At 39.4% G+C, this 19,376-nt stretch overlaps 2 protein-coding genes across 2 annotated transcripts in view; one reads left to right on the top strand and one right to left on the bottom strand.

Annotated features, from left to right (window-relative positions):
• LOC124615462 (queuine tRNA-ribosyltransferase catalytic subunit) overlaps positions 1 to 9,286 on the bottom strand; it is a 61,763-nt gene extending 52,477 nt beyond the window's left edge. The window contains exon 1 of the mRNA XM_047143369.1: positions 9,124 to 9,286. Within this exon, the coding sequence (XP_046999325.1) occupies positions 9,124 to 9,264 (141 nt within the window). The 5' untranslated portion in view covers positions 9,265 to 9,286. The remainder of the gene's footprint in view (positions 1 to 9,123) is intronic.
• LOC124615463 (dolichyldiphosphatase 1-like) overlaps positions 9,274 to 19,376 on the top strand; it is a 66,252-nt gene continuing 56,149 nt past the window's right edge. Inside the window, exon 1 of the mRNA XM_047143370.1 lies at positions 9,274 to 9,409. Within this exon, the coding sequence (XP_046999326.1) occupies positions 9,274 to 9,409 (136 nt within the window). The remainder of the gene's footprint in view (positions 9,410 to 19,376) is intronic.

Here is a 19,376-nt window from a genome sequence, read left to right as displayed (position 1 = left end):
AATTCCAATCCCAAAGAAAGCAGGTGTTGACAGATGTGAAAATTACCGAACCATCAGTTTAATAAGCCACCGCTGCAAAGTACTAACACGAATTCTGTACAGACGAATGGAAAAACTAGTAGAAGCCGACCTCGGGGAAGATCAGTTTGGATTCCGTAGAAATACTGGAACACGTGAGGCAATACTGACCTTACGACTTATCTTAGAAGAAAGATTAAGGAAAGGCAAACCTACGTTTCTAGCATTTGTAGACTTAGAGAAAGCTTTTGACAATATTGACTGGAATACTCTCTTTCAAATTCTGAAGGTGGCAGGGGTAAAATACAGGGAGAGAAAGGTTATTTACAATTTGCATAGAAACCAAATGGCAGTTATAAGAGTTGAGGGGCATGAAAGGGAAGCAGTGGTTGGGAAGGGAGTGAGACAGGGTTGTAGCCTCTCCCCGATGTTATTCAATCTGTATATTGAGCAAGCAGTGAAGGAAACAAACGAAAAATTCGGAGTAGATATTAAAATCCATGGAGAAGAAATAAAAACTTTGAGGTTCGCCGATGACATTGTAATTCTGTCAGAGACAGCAAAGGACTTGGAAGAGCAGTTGAACGGAATGGATAGTGTCTTGAAAGAAGGATGTAAGATGAACATCAACAAAAGCAAAACGAGGATAATGGAATGTAGTCGAATTAAGTCGGGTGGTGCTGAGGGTATTAGATTAGGAAATGAGACACTTAAAGTAGTAAAAGAGTTTTGCTATTTGGGGAGCAAAATAACTAATGATGGTCGAATTAGAGAGGATATAAAATGTAGACTGGCAATGGGAAGGAAAGCGTTTCTGAAGAAGAGAAATTTGTTAACATCGAGTATAGATTTAAGTGTCAGGAAGTCGTTTCTGAAAGTATTTGTATGGAGTGTAGCCATGTATGGAAGTGAAACATGGACGATAAATAGTTTAGACAAGAAGAGAATAGAAGCTTTCGAAATGTGGTGCTAAAGAAGAATGCTGAAGATTAGAGGGGTAGATCACATAACTAATGAGGAGGTGTTGAATAGGATTGGGGAGAAGAGAAAAAATTTGTGTAACAGTAACCATTGCTCTGATGTGGCCATTGATGCAAACAATTAGGCAGTTTCTGAGCCATGCACGACTTCTTTGCTTCAAAGTATGATATTCACCTTGAAACCTTAATTTCTCATAATTTATTTTTCTCAAAGAATAATGCACAGTCACAACTTCAAGTGGTGTGACTGACTAAACAGTTCAGACAGAATAGTGATGTTATGTTATATACGTTTCTTTCTTTGTATGTAGGTCAGCTGCATTTTCTACATTGTACACATCTCTTGGAAGCCTCTGGTGGTGAGAACATAGTGCTAGAACTAGGAATAGTGCATAAGGTTTGACATGTATGGTGTCACTTTAACATAAATAAACAGTGCTGTTTAATAATTAGGCAATGATAGACAACTGAAGGTGAAAATAAATGCAGCTGTCTTAATGAGATCGCCATTCACTTGCTTCCTGGTGTTTTTCAAGTTTAATCCTCCTGATTTCCACTCTTTGTTTGCTGCTTGTAACATAACACTCATTAAATCTCTTTCACCTCCTATATCCTTGCTAGAATTGAAAGTGTAGTAGCACCAACAAATACCTTTATGGAAACCGATCAGCTGGTATGTCATTACAGTTGTTCACTACCATTACCTCGAATTGGACCACACCAGAATCTGGCATATAAGCTGACATGAGCCGTATTGAAAATTACTACGGAGTGTGATGTACTGCACATAAATAGGCAAAGACATCTATTACTGTATCATTACACTACCAGTGACAAATGACTGGAAACAGTAACTACTGTAAAATTCCTACGAGTAACCATCTGGAGTGACCTGAAGTAGACTTTACGTGTAACACATCATTCTAGGAATAATAATGGGTTACACTCTTGTCCTTCTAAACAACAAAAATATGATCATTGTATTTAATATTTTTCTATTGATATTTAAGTTTCAGACAGCTTAGTATGAGGTAAGGGTACAACATATCTACAAGATGGGACAAAGAATTTAGCGTCTCCACCCACTGTGGGCCACTTGCTCTTAGACATAGCAGCTCTGAGGTGTGTTGCTGCCATGGAAGAATAGGGTTCACAATATCAATAACAATAACATCATAGAACAGAAAGAGTCTTAACACTGTCATTTTGATATTACTCATTTTCTCTGATGTTTTGCTTTGTCATACTACATTCACATTGCACAGTCTAATGGGACAAGACATCTGTAATTTGAGCAGTTGCAATATGACTGTATTGCAGATATCTGAGGAAAGTTACCAGTCAAAGTATAAAGAAGCTTTAATAAACAATTTCTTGGTCAGTACAAAGACATGATAAGAATTCCAACTTTCTTTCATCCTCCAGCACAGAAGACAAAGGAGAAGTCTAGTATGAAGAACAGAAGTAATGATCTGATCAGCAGGTCTGAATCTTAATTTATTCACGATATAGGTGATCACAGAAACTATATTATATGCCATTTATTGATCAATCATGCACACAGTTGAAAAACACTTCAGACTGACGACATAAAACAAATTGTACAAAGAGCATAATGACCAGACGTAGAACAATGCGTTATTGACTTGCCCAATTTATGAAGCTCGTTGGAATGACAACCAAGGAAAAGGCATCCTGATCCGCATTCGTAAAGACCCATCTCTGAGGGCATCCAGGAGAGTGATGCTGGAGAAAAGATAAGATGGTCAAAAGATGATTGCTGTCGCATAAATCGTCATGAACTCCCCATGTACAGAGGGGAGGAATCCCGGGCTATGAATGGGAAGATCAAGGGCTGAGAAAGTGCCGCGTGCCACGCTAAAGTGTATGGGGCTCCAGTGTTAAAAAGAGGCAGAGATTAAGCACTGCCAGCAGGTCTTCAACAGTCCTTCTCTGGTCAGTGGTTTCAGTATCACCCCATAGAGGCTTATGATTGTTAAAATCCCAAGGAGAAAGAAGGGCTGGGGGAGGGGGTGAGACCTGTCTAAGGAGGGCAAGGAGAGCAGTAAGAGTAGGAGGTCAGTCTGGGGGAGATAATGATTACATACTGTTAGTGCAGAGTCTAAAGGAATCTGAATGACCGCCGCTTCCAGTGCAGTACAAAGAACCCGGGAACTAATAACATACATGCCAGACCAATGAACAGACAACACCGGAAGCTCGCAAAGGGCCGACCCGGTTCCAGTAGAAGACTTGGAAACTGTGAAGAGTTGGTGAACGAGTATCCAAAAAATGAGAGTCTTGAAATACAGCAGAAGCTACAGAGTAGAGAGGAAGAAGAGAATGCAATTCTGGAAGATGACGATAATAACCATTAGAGTTGCATTGGCGATAAGTGGCTGTCACCAGTAAGGACGGAATGACATGCATGAATGTAAGATCGGACCCTGATTGAGAGGTAGGGAGCCACATGCCCTGGGACGTCGAGGGAAGGGGGGGCTCATCCCAAGACTTAAGCTGCTGCTTCTGCTTCTTCTTCTTCTTCTTATTCTGCTCCTCCTCCTCTTTTGTGGGTGAGAAGAGGTGTGGATGGGAAGAAAGCAAGTTGCAGCAATACCTGAATCCAAAAGAGAACAAGTGTCTTGTGGCCCACTGAGCATGGGCAGTCTATCTGACATGAAGCAACAAGCTTCTTGTATCCCAAAAGGGTGCCAGAGAAGAGGGTTTCTTCTCTAGATGAGGTGAAGGAGCATTTCTGTGAGAGGAGGGAACAGGAACCACCAGGGATGAGGACAGGGAAAGCAGGACAGGATGGAGGTAAGGAGGAGGAAAAGAATAACAGAAGCAAAAGTAGATGTTAAAAGTACCAGATGGAGATGAACTAATTTCTGTAAGGCCTCAGAGGACAATAAATAGCTGAGTCAAGAGTTTTAAATTCCTAAATCTCCCTTTCCTTTTTACAGATTGGGCAATCTGGCAAGTAAGGATAATGTGGGCCAGAACAGTTCACACATTGGGGTGGTGGGGTACAAGGAATCCCTCCCCGCAAGGGCGGCCACAGTCACTGCAAACAGGATTCACTTCACATTGTGAAAACATCAGACCAAAATGTAGACGCCAGAAACAGCGCATGGGAGTTGGTCTTCACATTCTAATGGTAAACCATAACTCTGACTTTTCTGGAAGGGTATACCTCTCAAAAGCCACGATGAAAGCACCAGTATCAACACGATTATCCTAATGTCCTCTCTGGACTTTCCAGACGAAATTAATGCCATGCCATTCCATATTACTACGAGTTCCTCATGCGATTGAGGGAGAAGGTCCCTGTCAAAGATAATGCCTTGGGTCATATTTAAGGACTGGTGAGGAACGATGTTCACTGGGATGTCTGCTAAGCGCTCGCACACACAAAGGGATGCCGACTAACTGGCAGAAGAGATTTTAATCAATATGAAACCAGATTGTGCTTTAATTAGTGAGTCAACTTCACCTAACTTATCTCTGATATGTTCTACAAAAAAAAGAGCAGTTTGGTATCAGCGAAAGTCTCTCCGTCTGTCCTAAAACAAACTAAGTAATGGGGAAAGGGTTTCACCCCATGCTGACAAGCATGGCCTTCCTCTCAGGCAGGCGACCAGATAAGTGAAAGCCGAGGAAGCAAAAGTAGGAGCAGAGAGAGAACCATTCCTGACTGAAGAGATGACTGCAGAAGAGCAGCCAGAAGTATGGAGCTTAGTACGCTTTATGTGCAGAGCATACACGCTGGTGCCTCCCTATTTGATCAGGGGCTCACCCCGTAGGCACCACCCAGTCGGCACAAGGGCTGTGTGGCATGACGGTCATTCCCGGGAGTTCCAATGCCCTAAAAATACAAGCAACCACTTCTTGGCACACAAGAGGCGGTGCAAGAGGCAGTGACAGCTCAGGTACCAAAAGTGCGATCTACGTGTTGTCTGGGGCCTCAGCCAGAAGGATACATATCAGCCCCATCACAATGACCAGCTACATGTGCTGATCCCCTGGTTGGGGGGGGGGGGGGGGGGGGGGTGTCTGTCTACAGTGGGGAAGGAAGGCAGAAGAAGAGGAAGTTCTTTCCCAAATGGCTCACACTATGGAAACAATTTAGAAAGGGAGGTCAAACCACATGGTGAACCAGAAACAAAAGGGTGAGTGGAAACATTAGTCCAGACCAAAAAGGAATACTGGATGTGGAAAGAATGAGTAAGGAAACAGTGTTGAAAAATGCTGGTGAGAGGACAAAGGAAGAAGAACTGGCTGTGACATTCACTGAGACAAGAGTGTCTGCTAAGAGATGCTTTGGAAGGTCTAATTCATGGGAGGAGAGTGACAGATGATAGATGACATAAAGGGAAGTGGAGATTATGTGGGTCTGAAGAGGATGGCGGAAGAAAAAAGAGCATGACAAGTTATCGTGTGAAAACCTGCCTTTGGGCAAATACTGATGATTATGAATCTAGACAACAGTAACGTGACAAATAAGTGTCTAATGAAGTAGGTTAATAACTTTCTTTTGAATTTGTTGGGATCCCATGTTTTTGCTTTACCTTGTAAAATGGGCCAATGCCAGACTACTAATTCAAAAGGTATGGGATTTGATCCCCAGTCAGCCCTAGCAACTTTTATCTGTGGCTTCTTTCACCTGTGGCAACTACTAGTTAATGTGATAATTACCAAGTAACAATATGGTCTGAAGTCACATTAAAGAGTATGCCCTTCAATAACCAATTTGGTAACTCAGTACAAAAGTCAGAGGAAAGCAAGGGCATACTGATTCCAGCAGGATAATGCCTAGAACAGAACTGTGGCGTTCAAACCTTTGGGTTAGTGACAGCACTTGCTTTCCAATGTTAGTTGGGAGCTTGTGGAATATCTTTACGCTAGGGTACACAACTCTACACTGAACCCTCGACAATAAGGCAAAAAATTAATTTTATATCTAGTGTTGTGACTATGCAAATCACAGTTCAGCTGAAACGTTTTCATCATCAACCTATTTGGGAAGCAAGTGTAGCAAATGCTCGCCAACGGATGGTCTGACGATGGTACTGTGTAACCAAACAGGCAGACTCAAGCGAATACTTTTTACTGATTGTGTTGGTTGCTGTTCCAGGTAACAGTAGATTGGGAATACATCTTTTTTGAAGTTGTAAAATGTGAGTTTTTGGGAAAGTAGAACTAAACCTTTCAGCTATCACTAGATTTGTTTCTCCTTACACTGAAATGGACCCTTGATTAGTATGCTAGTATCATTAGCAAACATTATAGTTTCTGAATGATACTTTGAAGCCATTAGAGAATCAGCTGTATAGGTTAAGAATGCTAGTGGATCCAGTACTGATCTTGGTGGGGGTCCAAATATTATGCTCCCTCAATCACAGGTTAATTTCATTCTTTTGCGACAGCCAGTCTGATTTCTGTTACAAAAGTGAAATGCTAACAACATAAGAGTGTTGTCATTAATGCTATAATGTATTAATTTGTGTGAAAAGCTTTCATTTATTGTTTCACTGGCACACAGGGTTATGGTGATTGTGTTATCTCACTGAAATTCCAGCCTTGTAGTGAGACTGTTAATCGTGCATCCTACTGTAGCACTGTGCAACAACTGGAACAGGGCATATGATGGAAACTACATAGAATCTTTACAGAGGGTGTGGTTCTTCTGGATGACAATGCCAACCTCACACAAGAAAAACATAGGGGCTGCTGCAAACATTTAACTGAGGCCATTTAGATCATCCACTGTAAAGCCCTGACTGCAGCCCCACAGTGATTTCCATCTGCTTGCACCTATTAAAAAGCATCTTGATGGGCAGCAATTTGAAGACAACATAACAGTAGCCCAAGAGGTCACTCATTTGATGCAACAGCTACAGGGTTTCAATGCCTTGTGAAATAGTGGGATAATGTATGTATTTATATTTCCAGTGGAAATATTATGGAAAGCAGATTGAATTCCATGGTAGTAGTCACAGAACTGATGTGCTTCCATATCTTGCAACTTATTTATTGACTCACTTTCTTTCTTCATCAGTAAGTAAAATTTGGCAAACTAATGGAACTTCAACAGGAATACTACTTTTTGGGACATGAATTTTTCCCTTTCCAATGCCTTTAACTATATTAAAGACTTGAAGATATCGGATCAGAGTGAGAAAGCATGGGATTTCGATCAGGGACACAAATATGTCTACAGGATGCTCAATGTATATATAAAAAAAGTAAGAGAATAATAATAATAATAATAATAATGAGATGTGTAATACACACAATTCAAATTAATGTTTCCCTCAATGAAATGCTGTCTCACTGGACCTATACACCATGCACAAGAAATAAATGACTATAAACAGAGCTTATGGTGGACATCTACAACGAAACATACAAACAAATACATCCCAGACACCATCTGCATAACACATCATGACACAAATCAAACATCATATAGATGGCTGTCAATTTTCACTAGATTCTATTATTTTGTATGACTAGCATCTCTCTGGTAATAAAACCAGCTAAAGATGTAGTCAATAAAAAGTGATGGTGTGCAAATTTCTATGCTAGCACAAAATGCGTGGTAGTTTGTCTCTGATCAGTGAACTGTAGCACCAGCCTTCACTAACCATGTTTGGAAACTCCACTGGACAAAACTAGCAGAAGACTGTTGAAGCATGAACCAATTAGGTATAGTTCATTAGCTATATCTATCTGAGAGAGTGTAGCACTTACGCTGTCTCTCCTGCCAATTGTGAGACAGTTACACTAGTTTAAAATTTTGCATTTCAAATTCTAATATATCTAAGATAACACCTGATGTCCATATTGCTTCATGCTAAGGGAACAAAGATTTTACTGAGGTAAGTGCAAGAGAGATAATCTAATGTGAAAATTTCAAAAGACCTGTTTTATATATTATTTGACAGCATATGCTTTATGGTTAGTTGGTTGGGGGAGAGCATGATCAAGGGAAAAACTTTATGCTCTCCACTCCTTTTCATACTGAAAAAGAGGAATAAAAAGGATCTTTTGATAGCACTCGTCGGTCGTGACCAGTGACATGGGAATCATGTGACAAATGTGCAAGCTACATGACTGTACCATAATATTAGTGGCGACTATTTTTTTTTCAGATGGGCTGAGCTACAGATCACTGTGCCACCAAAACCAAATGTTTACTTTGACATTTGCTGACTTCGACAGCTAAAAAAAAACTGTCACCTTCCAGTCTAATCTACATCTCAGACTAATTTGCAGATTAGCCGCTCATCACAACCAAACTGTGACGTCACAGAAGCCATGAACATTACGTTAGTGGTTAAAGCCATTGACTAGTATCGAATATTCCTGTTGATCCAAGAAGAGAATAGCGAAAATGTTACGTAATTGCTGATACCTTGTATACGTTCTTTTAATTTATTAGTTATTTTCTGCCAACGGCATTTGTGCTATCGCTAATCTTCCCGGCGCACAATGTTTATTACTGTCGCATGAGTGACGTCAAGTTATGGGCGCCATATTGGATTTAGAAGTCGCCTGTGTCCATTTTGATGACATCACAGGTCAAATACGAGACGCGGTACCGAACGCTTCGCTATAAAATCGGAAAGATAGTGTTGCCGCATGAGAGACCCTGCAGAACAGACAAATGTTAAACATAGAACCATACAATTTTCTGTTTGAATAGTAATGTATTATTATTGTACTATAATAGTACAACTATAAAAGTATAATTCTCTTAGTAGACATGTAATTCTTGCATTGTTTACTTTGCTGGTATGTTTTCTGCGCAAAAACAAAATTGCTCACATAATTACTGATGGGCTGTTGGCTTCACATTCATTATAAAACACATTAGTTTTAATCCGATGCGTTGTTTACAACTCACGCGTTAATTCTTTAAATGGCAAAAATACCCTGTTTGCATCATTCTGGTACATGCAAAAGGCGACACTCCAGTATTCTGGGTACACTGTATATGTTTCTAGAAAAACAAAATCTATAACAAACTTCATACATTGCGCACGTCGGTACTGCAATAACCTAGCTTCGATGGATTAGTGCACGTGGCAAAACGTATGTAAACGTTTAGAACATTTCCTACCTGCGTTCCGACCGGCATAAAGACTGGTGTTTCAACGTCATAGTGTGGTAAACTCATTATGCTTGTCCGTGCCTTTGACTTTTCACATTTTGCAACTATGTTGAAAGACAGCGCCGGCTTGCTTATGCCACATGTTGACATTTTGCCAGTATGGAATGCCGGGAATACACAGCAACAAAGATGGCAGCTTCAGAAGAAGAGCATGTAATACACACAGTCAAACTCTCGACGGATGACAAGCTTGTTTGGGTTCCTCTTTCGCTGACTCTAGTTGAATATCCACAAGGCAAGTAACTTCGTTTCGAGATATATATTAATACATTTCTTTAACACTATCTCTGTTAACAAACGTTATCGAAGAATATTAACTGTTGTGAAGACGTCTGCCTCGTGTACCAAATAAGTTTGTTGATGCAGTGATTATTGTCATATTAAACATATTTTTGCATATGCAAATGATAGTATTTTCCCTACATCGGAAATTCATTGTAAAATAGATGACTTAATTCGGGTTACTGATGTTCATGGACTGGAGTGCTGTTGTGGGTCAACAGTATTGTAAGGCACTTGGGGCTCTGCCTAACCATAAATTATATTATACATAGCATTTAGTGACATTCAGTTACAGTCCATGCGTGTTTAAGGATCTGACACAGCGTGGAGATTTACACTGTGTTGCCAGTAGCCTTGTAAGAACTGGATGGAAAGTCTGTACAAGCATTAATTCTCAGTTAAGAGATTTTACACTGAGTTTCACATAGGCTCTAAATTATATGTTAGCTTAAAAGACTGAAAAAAAAAAAACAGTACGGAAAATTTCGAATCTGAGAACTACAATTTCATTTACTTACCCACAAATTTAAAATAGTGTTATTAGTCAAGAATACCACCAAAAGTAATCTTCTTCTTTTTTGATATAACTATGTTAATAACAAGTATTGACTGGACACATTCCACTTTGTTGTGTTCTTCAATAACCTGCAGGTAACTTCACCCTTTTGTAACATCATTCAGCTTTCCAGATATTTTTCCTCCCCCTCTGTGCCCTGTACCTTTCCTTTGATAACCCTTTATTGCACACAATTTTTTTGCAGTATTATGTCTTAGGTGAGATGTTTGCCTCGTTATTATCGTGAGCAACAGTTTTCTTTCCTCTCGTATTCCCGTAAGTAATAACCAATGTGAATTCCACCATAATGGGATCTGGATCAAGTTAAAACTTGCAGAAATAAACAGCTTTTCATTCTTTACATTCATTGCCATGTCCAAGTTTTGGATGTGACTGATTTGTTTAGCTGTTGTGCTGAGTTATCTTTTCAGATTTATTCTTCTCTGATTTCTTTTACATTCTTCCATTGGATTTATTGATCCTAATACTGAATTATGCAAACTGATTGAGGGCAGTTTTTGAAAGTAGGTTTCTTATGTGATGTGTATGATTTTTTTTTTAAATTAAAGTATGTTTCAGTTTCAATTATCAGGTGTCCCTGTGTGTACAAAGTTGCTCGTTTACTTTGTAGGACTTTATTTTAATTTCTCTGTTGTTGGTTTTTCTTTTTTCGAGGTTATATACTCTGCAAATTTTTCTTTTCATCCAAATTCCTTGAACAGTTTTTGATAACATTTTTCTTCTTCGTGCTTGTACATTAAGAGTGATTTAATGTGGTCCTAAGATTTCTGATGACTACCAATGATTCTGATTTATTGCTGCATCCATTATAAATCATAACAGAGCTCAAATTTGAAGGATCTTTTTTCGTGATTTAATACAGAAATCTGGTTGTTTCTTCTGAAATAATTAAGTTAGGGTATTTGAGATAAGTTTTGATATTAAGTTATCGTAAGCTATTCATGGATGAATGGTGAACACAGTTGGTTTATAGGATTTTTTTTTTTATTAAGATCTGGATGTTTTGACATGAGTTGATGCTTGTGGGTGAAGAAAATATCAGAAAAATTTTACTGTCTTCTAATAATCATTAAACTTAATTTTCCCAGTAAATTTATTTATTTATTTCAGGGGGGGGGGGGGTGGAGGAGGAGGATTGATCCTTTGTTTCACTGCAAATTATATTCAACACTTATCCCATAGTACTCAGAGCCATTTGTACCATTTGAAGGTTGCTCTGTGTCTGGCAGTTTCTGTCGCTTTTTGTACTTAATGGAGGCAGGTTGTTCTGAACTGCATTGCCCAACATCAGATATTTGATCCACATTTCCAGGAAAAGAGGCTGCAAGGGCTTTGACACAGGGCTATTAAGTAATTTACTGGAAGCTGTTTCAGTCCTCGTCCTCTTCCAGAGTTTTCGGCAATTGTTGAACAGTGAATAGGTGTCTGATAACTCATAAAATCTTTAAATGTTTATTCATAACATTATTGAAAGATAGTTATATTTAAATGCTGACACAAATTACTTTGAGATCTTGAGGCCTGTTAATGTTTAATGTTACTGATCTTGACACAGTTAAGTATAAAATAACGAGGCAGTAATTGAAAAGGCAACTAAAGAATTGAGGAAGTCGCTATGACTGACTTATTCATTGTGAGAACATTTAGCAGTTGATATCTAAAACTTTCTTAATATTGTTTATATTTTAGTCCCAGTGCAGTATGACTAATTTCGATCTCCCTGGATCACCTTTAGATCCAAAATAAAGTAAAGCAAAATCTTTACTGTCAGATACTTTAAAAAAAACACAGGTGTGTTGTACAGCTGTTGAATTTATCAAAATGGATGTTAGTAGCCCATTGTATGTCTATCTACACACTGTGGTATGTAATTGTGGTCTAAGTTTTAGATAGGCAACAGGTTGAGGGAGGGGAGAAGAGGTAATAGTGGGGTACGGGAGAAAAATTGAAATGAGGGGGGGCTTGGGAAAGGCTAAAGAAAGCAGGGAATGGAAGGGATGTCAAGAGCATAATGGATTTACATTTGGTAAACATTACAGTAACTTGTGTAAAGAGTGTCTTATATTAAAATTATAAAAAGTAAAACTGTGTAAAAAATAGCACAAAATGTTATGGGTAGCGAACAGTGAAAGTGTAAACAGTTTAAGGTATGAAATAGCAAAATTATGTAAGTGGAATTAAGTGCAGTAACTAAAATTGAATTTAATAGCTTTGAGCCGGTTGCATCATTGTCAATTAAACAAGCAAGATAACCAAAAGTCCTGTGATCATAGTCAAAGCTTCACTGCGTTAAAGTTGTCTGTGCTGCATCAGTGTTAAATGATTATTATCAAAACACATAAAGGTAACTGGGAATTTGACTGTGGTTAACTGTGTGTGTTACAAAGAAAACTGCCCATTGTACATGCGAAGATAATGGTAATTACTGTCTGTCCGTGACAAGGAGGTCAAAATACCATGACCTCCTTGGTCTGTGATACTTATGTGCCCTCTTCAGATTTTTATTGTATTGTTACTGTGCCATGGGGAGTGTGGTTCTGTTTGAGAAGGAATGTGTTTATTTTAATCGTGATCAATTCAAGATAATCGATCTCTTCCGACTTCGGTCAACTTTAATAGTGAGCAACTCCCATGATTAACTTTAATTGTCATAGATGCAGTCGAATTTTTTCTTGATCGAGGTTAAATGCTGGCTTGATCATGGTTCACTTTTAATTGACAGTGCAGTGGGCTGTTAAAATGGTAAAAGTGTAAACTATTGGAATTGTAGAACTGTAAGAGGCAGAAACCAATAAAATTATAAAAATGAACACTTATGATGCAACTTAAGTTACAGGGAACAGAATGTGATAGTCATAGTTAATTGCATTTGCTGCTTCTTGGTGACATTTTAGGGCATGCAGTACAGTGAGTATGGAAGGCAACTGGTTTGCTGCTAGGATGGTGCGCGAGCGGAAGTGGCACTGTTGTCTCTTCCCATTGAGTAGGGTTGTTCTCATATGAGCATTATGTCAAGGTGGATGATTGCAAGAGGCCTTTTCCTAAAAAAGTGCACTGTCAATAAAATGGCTCTGCTGATTTAATGTATTGGCAGGTTGTTGTAAGCTTTTGTGACATGCTGTCAGTGAAGATGAAAGTGTGTCACTCTGAATGACTGTCCAATTTAGTGTTCTGAAAGTGCAAATACGTTGATATAAATTCTGACCATAAGTACACAACACTTATGATAGAACAATCTCTATCTGAGGCTGAGTCCAAATAATGACACAGTATTTGACTGTGCTGGTTAAACGGCGAGATTGTCACAGCTGTGGTATATTACAGTATGGTTTTCTTTATTAATCCATGGTAACTGAAGAACTGTCATTTGTGACAGTGATACCACTCCAGGATTTGACTCTGATGAGACAGCCTCTGCAACCCTCAGTCACAGGTTATCATACCATGCAGATAAATACGGTGGAGATGCATGATTGGCCTCTGATATCAGTGATAGCGAAACGTCACTGATTGGTTTTGTTGCCATCATAGTCTTGAAATGTCTCCTGCAGGAGATGTGACCCAAATAGCTCCTCTGCTGAAAATCACCCCTATTGAGCAACTATTGGGCTGGTGTTGCTCACTGCATTGCAGGCATGGTCAGCCACCTGAAAAACAGTGGCATGGGAAGGGATCAGACTTATGGATCCTGAAATGCAGATGCTGGAAGAGATCAAGGCCCATGCTATTGAAAGTTGTTTTGGTGACACATCACGAGGAAGTGGGCTGGCACTCAAGTTTATTTATACTTTATACAAATACAATACAATTATACAAATAACTTTGATTGTCACTGCATGTTGATTCGAATTTTAAAGAGTGCTAGTAAATCTGAATACTTGAGAGATCCAATGGAAGCATAAGTAGCAACATTGATAAGAGACTTAGATGCACCAGTTTCTATTTGAAACTGAATCATTTTACCATTAATTATGATATCCACAAACATAATGTTAGCAGAATGTGAAGAAACGTGGTCCCCACTGCTAAATTTAACTACATCAAGTCACAGTTATCCTTAGAGAAAATACTGTATGCACTAGTGTCAAAATTTTCACAAGGAGATACGTCCTGCGAGGTAACGGAATCACGGGATTGTCTCCATTTGTAGTAAAAATGGAACACTTGTTGGTGCGAGGTAAATCCTTGGAATGCACTGAATTATCTATGATAGTGATGAAAATGGAGCGCTTGTCAGTGTGACATAATTTCTTGAGGCACTCTTTGTGCCTTATGACCCTGCTTACGGTAAAATAAGAGTTTTGTGCATATGTAATAGCAAGCCTCTGTCATGAGTCACAAAACATTGAGAGTGACGTTTGACGGGGGTGAGCACTGGTCTTGGGGGGGGGATGTAGTTCAAGCTCTAGGTGCTTGATGTGGTAACTGGTCTTTGTGCCAGCGGGAGACACAGAACCCTGAAAAATCGTCTGAAAGACTTCACATTCCCTTCAGTGAAGCATCTGATCTGACAGTTTGACTTGTTCGAAGGCTTCCACAGCTGATAAGCGTTCCTGTAATGTAGAATTATCCAGACAGGTGAGGTCATTGTGTAGCCCAGCATCTGAGGTGTACTCGGTTGACATATTCCTCACAGCACCGACCGCATAAGAAAGAGCACAATCTTTGTTTTCACATTTAAAATTACAGTTGTGGGAGAGACCCTGCGAGATGATAATCTAGTCAGTGTACGATTGACCAGGTGCCTTAAGTTCAATGGGAACTGTGATACGCCGTCGCCATGAGCAGGGAACTCTGAAAATAGAGAACTAATTTGATTTCGACACTATTATATGAGTTCACTCAGATACTAATACTGGAAAAGATTCTGAACTAGTTTAAAAACCGAATCACTAGCATTAGTAATAAGAGAAATGATTGCTTTTTTATATGACCAGAAGGAGTGGAGATGAATAAAAAGTGGAACCGTTAAATCAACTTGGTGGGTCATCCGGAAAATTACACATTCAGTAAGAATCACAAGACTATTAAAAAATTTAGTCCAAAATGTCCACCAATGAGGCAAGAATGCAAGGAACTTTTCAGAAATAACCAAGTGCAACGAAATGGTGACAACTCTACCCAAAAACACACTGAATGTTCCGAGAACAATGTGAGAACGTAGAGGAATCGTAGGGCACTGTATTGCAGAAAATACGAAGGATATCCGGAAAGTAAGTTTACAATGCCATTAGTTCTGCCAGGGGATTGAGATTTTCACAGTCGGTACCACTTACGTATGGTAGCACAGACTGAAATGAATGACTGGAAAAGGACTAACGGTCAACAGTAGCGTCCCGATTCCCACGGTGACGGTTGAAGAAGAGCGCTGTCATATTGTCATATTGCGAAGAGCGCGCTGTGATGCGCTACCTGATTGCAAAGGGTGTGAATGGTGCCGAAATTCGTCGCGAAATCGTGTCAGTGCATGGGGAGGAGGTTATGTCACGGCAAAACGTGACACAATGGTTACGGAATTTTACTTTCGGGAGAACGGAAAATCACGATGACGAGAGATGTGGATGCCATTCCATGACGAATTGGTGCAAAATCTTGAAGAGATTATCCGTTCTGATCACCGCGTGATCATTGATGACCTGCACGAACTGCCCCAAATTTTTCGAACATGAAATCGGGAGGGATCGACTTGGATATCCCAATTAATGTTTGTGGTGGGTTCCAAAGATGCTTACTGCAGAACAGAAAATCAACAGAGTCCGAGTCGCGTAAGAGTTTTTTTGGTCGTTTTTCGAATGATAAGATATACTCTTGCTTTTCTCGACACCAGTGGCTGGGGATGAAACATAGGTTTACTACAATACCCAGTGCATTGGTGCCACAGTCATTCCCCTACAACAACAAAATTCTAAACTCACCAGTCAGCTCGAAAAGTCATGTCAGCCGTTTTCTGTGACGTAAAAGGGGTTCTGCTTGTCGAATTCTTACCAAGAGGCGAAACAATCAACTCTGCACGATAGAGAGAGGCCCACAAGAAACTTCGCAGAGCAGTATGGAACAAATAGCCCAGACAGATAAAACACGAAAAAGATGAGGTGCGAGATTTTATTTTTTTTTTACTTGCTCATATGGTTGGAAAGATTGGAAAACAAAGTTTTCCCAACAAAATCTATGTCGGCCAAACTTTTTGTAGTCAAAAAACTGAGAATGTAGGACTTTCTCAGTTTTTTCAAAAATATCTCAGTTTCTTATGCTCCTAGCCCTTTGACGTCGATTTTCATTTTAAAGGGGAACAAGATTCTCTCAAAAATTTATTCCTACAACTTTTTTTTCTGTATCCAGTATGACGGGTGCCAGAGTTCGTCAAAAAATGATTTTTCAAACTTGGTGCAAAATGACAAAATATCCCATGTATTATTGTGATACGTACATTATTTGTCGAATTTAAGCTTCAGGGCATTTCAGCCCTGACTCGTGCACATTTATAAAACTACAGCTCTTACTCATTGTGTTATATATAAAATAACCAGAAAACTGAATTATAATTAGATGATATAGTCAAACCAAAATAGGTAGCTAATTATACTTGTATAAAAAAAATCATGCAATACAAATGAAACTTAGTTTTATTATAATTAAAAAGACATTAACATTTGCTAACACTCACTATTACTGCTTCTGGATGCCGAACACTTACAACAGCGTACTTCAACGTTCGGTGCACTTGAAATGGATACGGGTGAGTCGCTTCCAACGTTTCGATGGTTCACGTTTTCTGTCACCAGAAATTCATTTAGTAGTAGGGTCATGGTAAGCAGATCTAGTGGGTGCTACATCGACCTGTTCTTTCAACAGTGACTCAGCCTCTTCGAGTTTGTTGATTCTGATGCCTGTTTCCTTAATAAAAAGTCCATAAAACATTTCTTATCTTTCTTCATATAAGAATTCTGGCACGTTTTCACAGGTGACTCCACTGCAGTTCTTGCAAATAGAACAATTCAAACCTGCTTTTCTGCAGAGGTATGCTTCGCCACACCTCCACTACATGAGCATGAAACAACGTGAAGAACTGACTCAGGTGTTTTAGCTTGGCTCATTACAACAGGCCTCGGCTTGTGGTTACTGTCAGTTCATCTCCATTTCTCAGGAGTTTCCAGTTTCCCATTCGATTTTGGACTTACTGGCAACTCCGTAAAGAGTTATGTTGCGCAGCATCTTTTGCGAGTGACGGCGTTGCAAGAATGAACTAGCTTTTTGTGGCAGACTTTGTGAATGGCTGACAAATTGTCTGTTGTCTGGAAACTGCTGACACCTCCACTGTACAGTGTGATGATAAACTGTTCTCCAGCTGTTATTTCCTCACGGTTAGCGTCTGGTTTCTTGCATGTGTGCTGATTAAGTGTTTGTGTTTCTTACTAAACTGAAAAAAATTATTTTTCTGTGACAAAAAAGAAAAAAATCTGCTATTGTATCACATTCACCAACGGCGTGAGCGATGATCATATGCCCACTGACGAACTTACAGATTGGATTGCAGAACCATTTGTCGTCTACACTTCCTCTTCCAGGTATTAGAAAAAATAAGTTTTCGATGCATTGTGTTAAATAAAGCATAAGCACAAGGAGGTCAGTATCTTCTTTCACTATGACTGTGAACTTCCAACTTCTTGAAACTGTACATGTTACAAGCATAACGGCGCCATCTTCTTGTTCCCGATCTTGTTTCGTTTGGCGGATAAATACTTGCTCTGAGGGACTTGAATTATCATCTCTGATTCAACAACTACTTCAAACCGAAGAATGTGTTCTAGACCTACGAATTCTCTCAGCCTTCTTTGTGCTACATTACTCTCCCACACGTGGGTGTCCATCAAATACAATAGCAAATTGAGATCCAGACTAACGCTGTAGGTGAGAAACTTAACATTGGGCTATTGATTTGAAGGAAACATTTCAAAGCTAAAGTATAAGGTGTATTAAAATACCCTCCATCAGCGACAAAAAATTTATTCTGTGCAACTGAAATCACATCGTTCACTGGAACAAAGGCGTTGTAGAATGAAGAATTTGTTTCTTTTCGGGTGTCTTTTACTGATAGACACATTGAATAAGGAGTAAGTTCAGAAACGTTTTTAATTCGTCACTTCGTTTCATTAAACATGTCAGCTGATCGTGCAGCAAAGTGAGTTGTTCAGTTCCTTAGTGTAACATAACGTAATATATTTGTACTATATAAACGGAAACTGAAATAGTGTTTTATCATTTTGCACAAAGTTTGAAAGTCATTATTTTTTGACGAAATATAGGGGCCCTTCATATTGGGCGCTGGAAAGAATTGTAGTAATCAAATTTATAGAGAATTTGGTGCGCTTTTAAGAAAAGAAATTGGCGTCAAGGCGCTAGGAGCCCAAGAAACTGAGGTCAAAGATCGAAATTTTCAAAGTTTTTTGATTACAGAAAGTTGAAGCCAACATAAATTTTGTTGGCAAAACTTGGTTTTCCAGTCGTTCCGACCATATGAAAGAGGTGAAAAAGAAAATCTTCTACTACACCTTTTGCATGGTATAGCCTTTTTTTTTTCAGTGATTTGACGCCGTGGAGCCGGACGAGCGGTTCTAGGCGCTTCAGTCCGGAACCGCGCGACAGCTACGGTCGCAGGTTCGAATCCTGCCTCGGGCATGGATGTGTGTGATGTCCTTAGGTTAGTTAGGTTTAAGTAGTTCTCAGTTCTAGGGGACTGATGACCTCATATGTTAAGTCCCATAGCCGCCTGGTAGAATTTTGCACAGAGCACAACTTAATCATAGCTGACACTTGGTTCAAGAATCATAAAAGAAGGCTGTATACATGGAAGAAGCCTAGAGATACTGACAGGTTTCAGATAGGTTATCTAATGGTAAGACAGAGATTTAGGAACCAGTTTTTAAATTGTAAGACATTTCCAGGGGCAGATGTGGACTCTGACCACAATCTATTGCTTATGACCTGTAGATTAAAACTGAAGAAACTGCAAAAAGGTGGGAATCTGAGGAGATGGGACCTGGGTAAACTGAAAGAACCAGAGGTTGTACAGAGTTTCAGGGAGAGCACAAGGGAACAATTGACAGGAATGGGGAAAAGAAATGCAGTAGAAGAAGAATGGGTAGCTTTGAGGGATGAAGTAGTGAAGGCAGCAGAGGTTCAAGTAGGTAAAAAGACGAGGGCTAGTAGAAATCCTTGGGTAACAGAAGATATATTGAATTTAATTGATGAAAGGAGAAAATATAAAAAATGCAGTAAATGAAGCAGGCAAAAAGGAATACAAACGTCTCAAAAATGAGATCGACAAGAAGTGCAAAATGGCTAA

This window comes from Schistocerca americana, chromosome 5, assembly GCF_021461395.2.
Source record: "Schistocerca americana isolate TAMUIC-IGC-003095 chromosome 5, iqSchAmer2.1, whole genome shotgun sequence".
Taxonomy (NCBI): Eukaryota; Metazoa; Arthropoda; class Insecta; order Orthoptera; family Acrididae; genus Schistocerca; species Schistocerca americana.
Note: the sequence above shows the minus strand (reverse complement) of the source record. Positions and strands in the feature narration are given on the sequence as shown.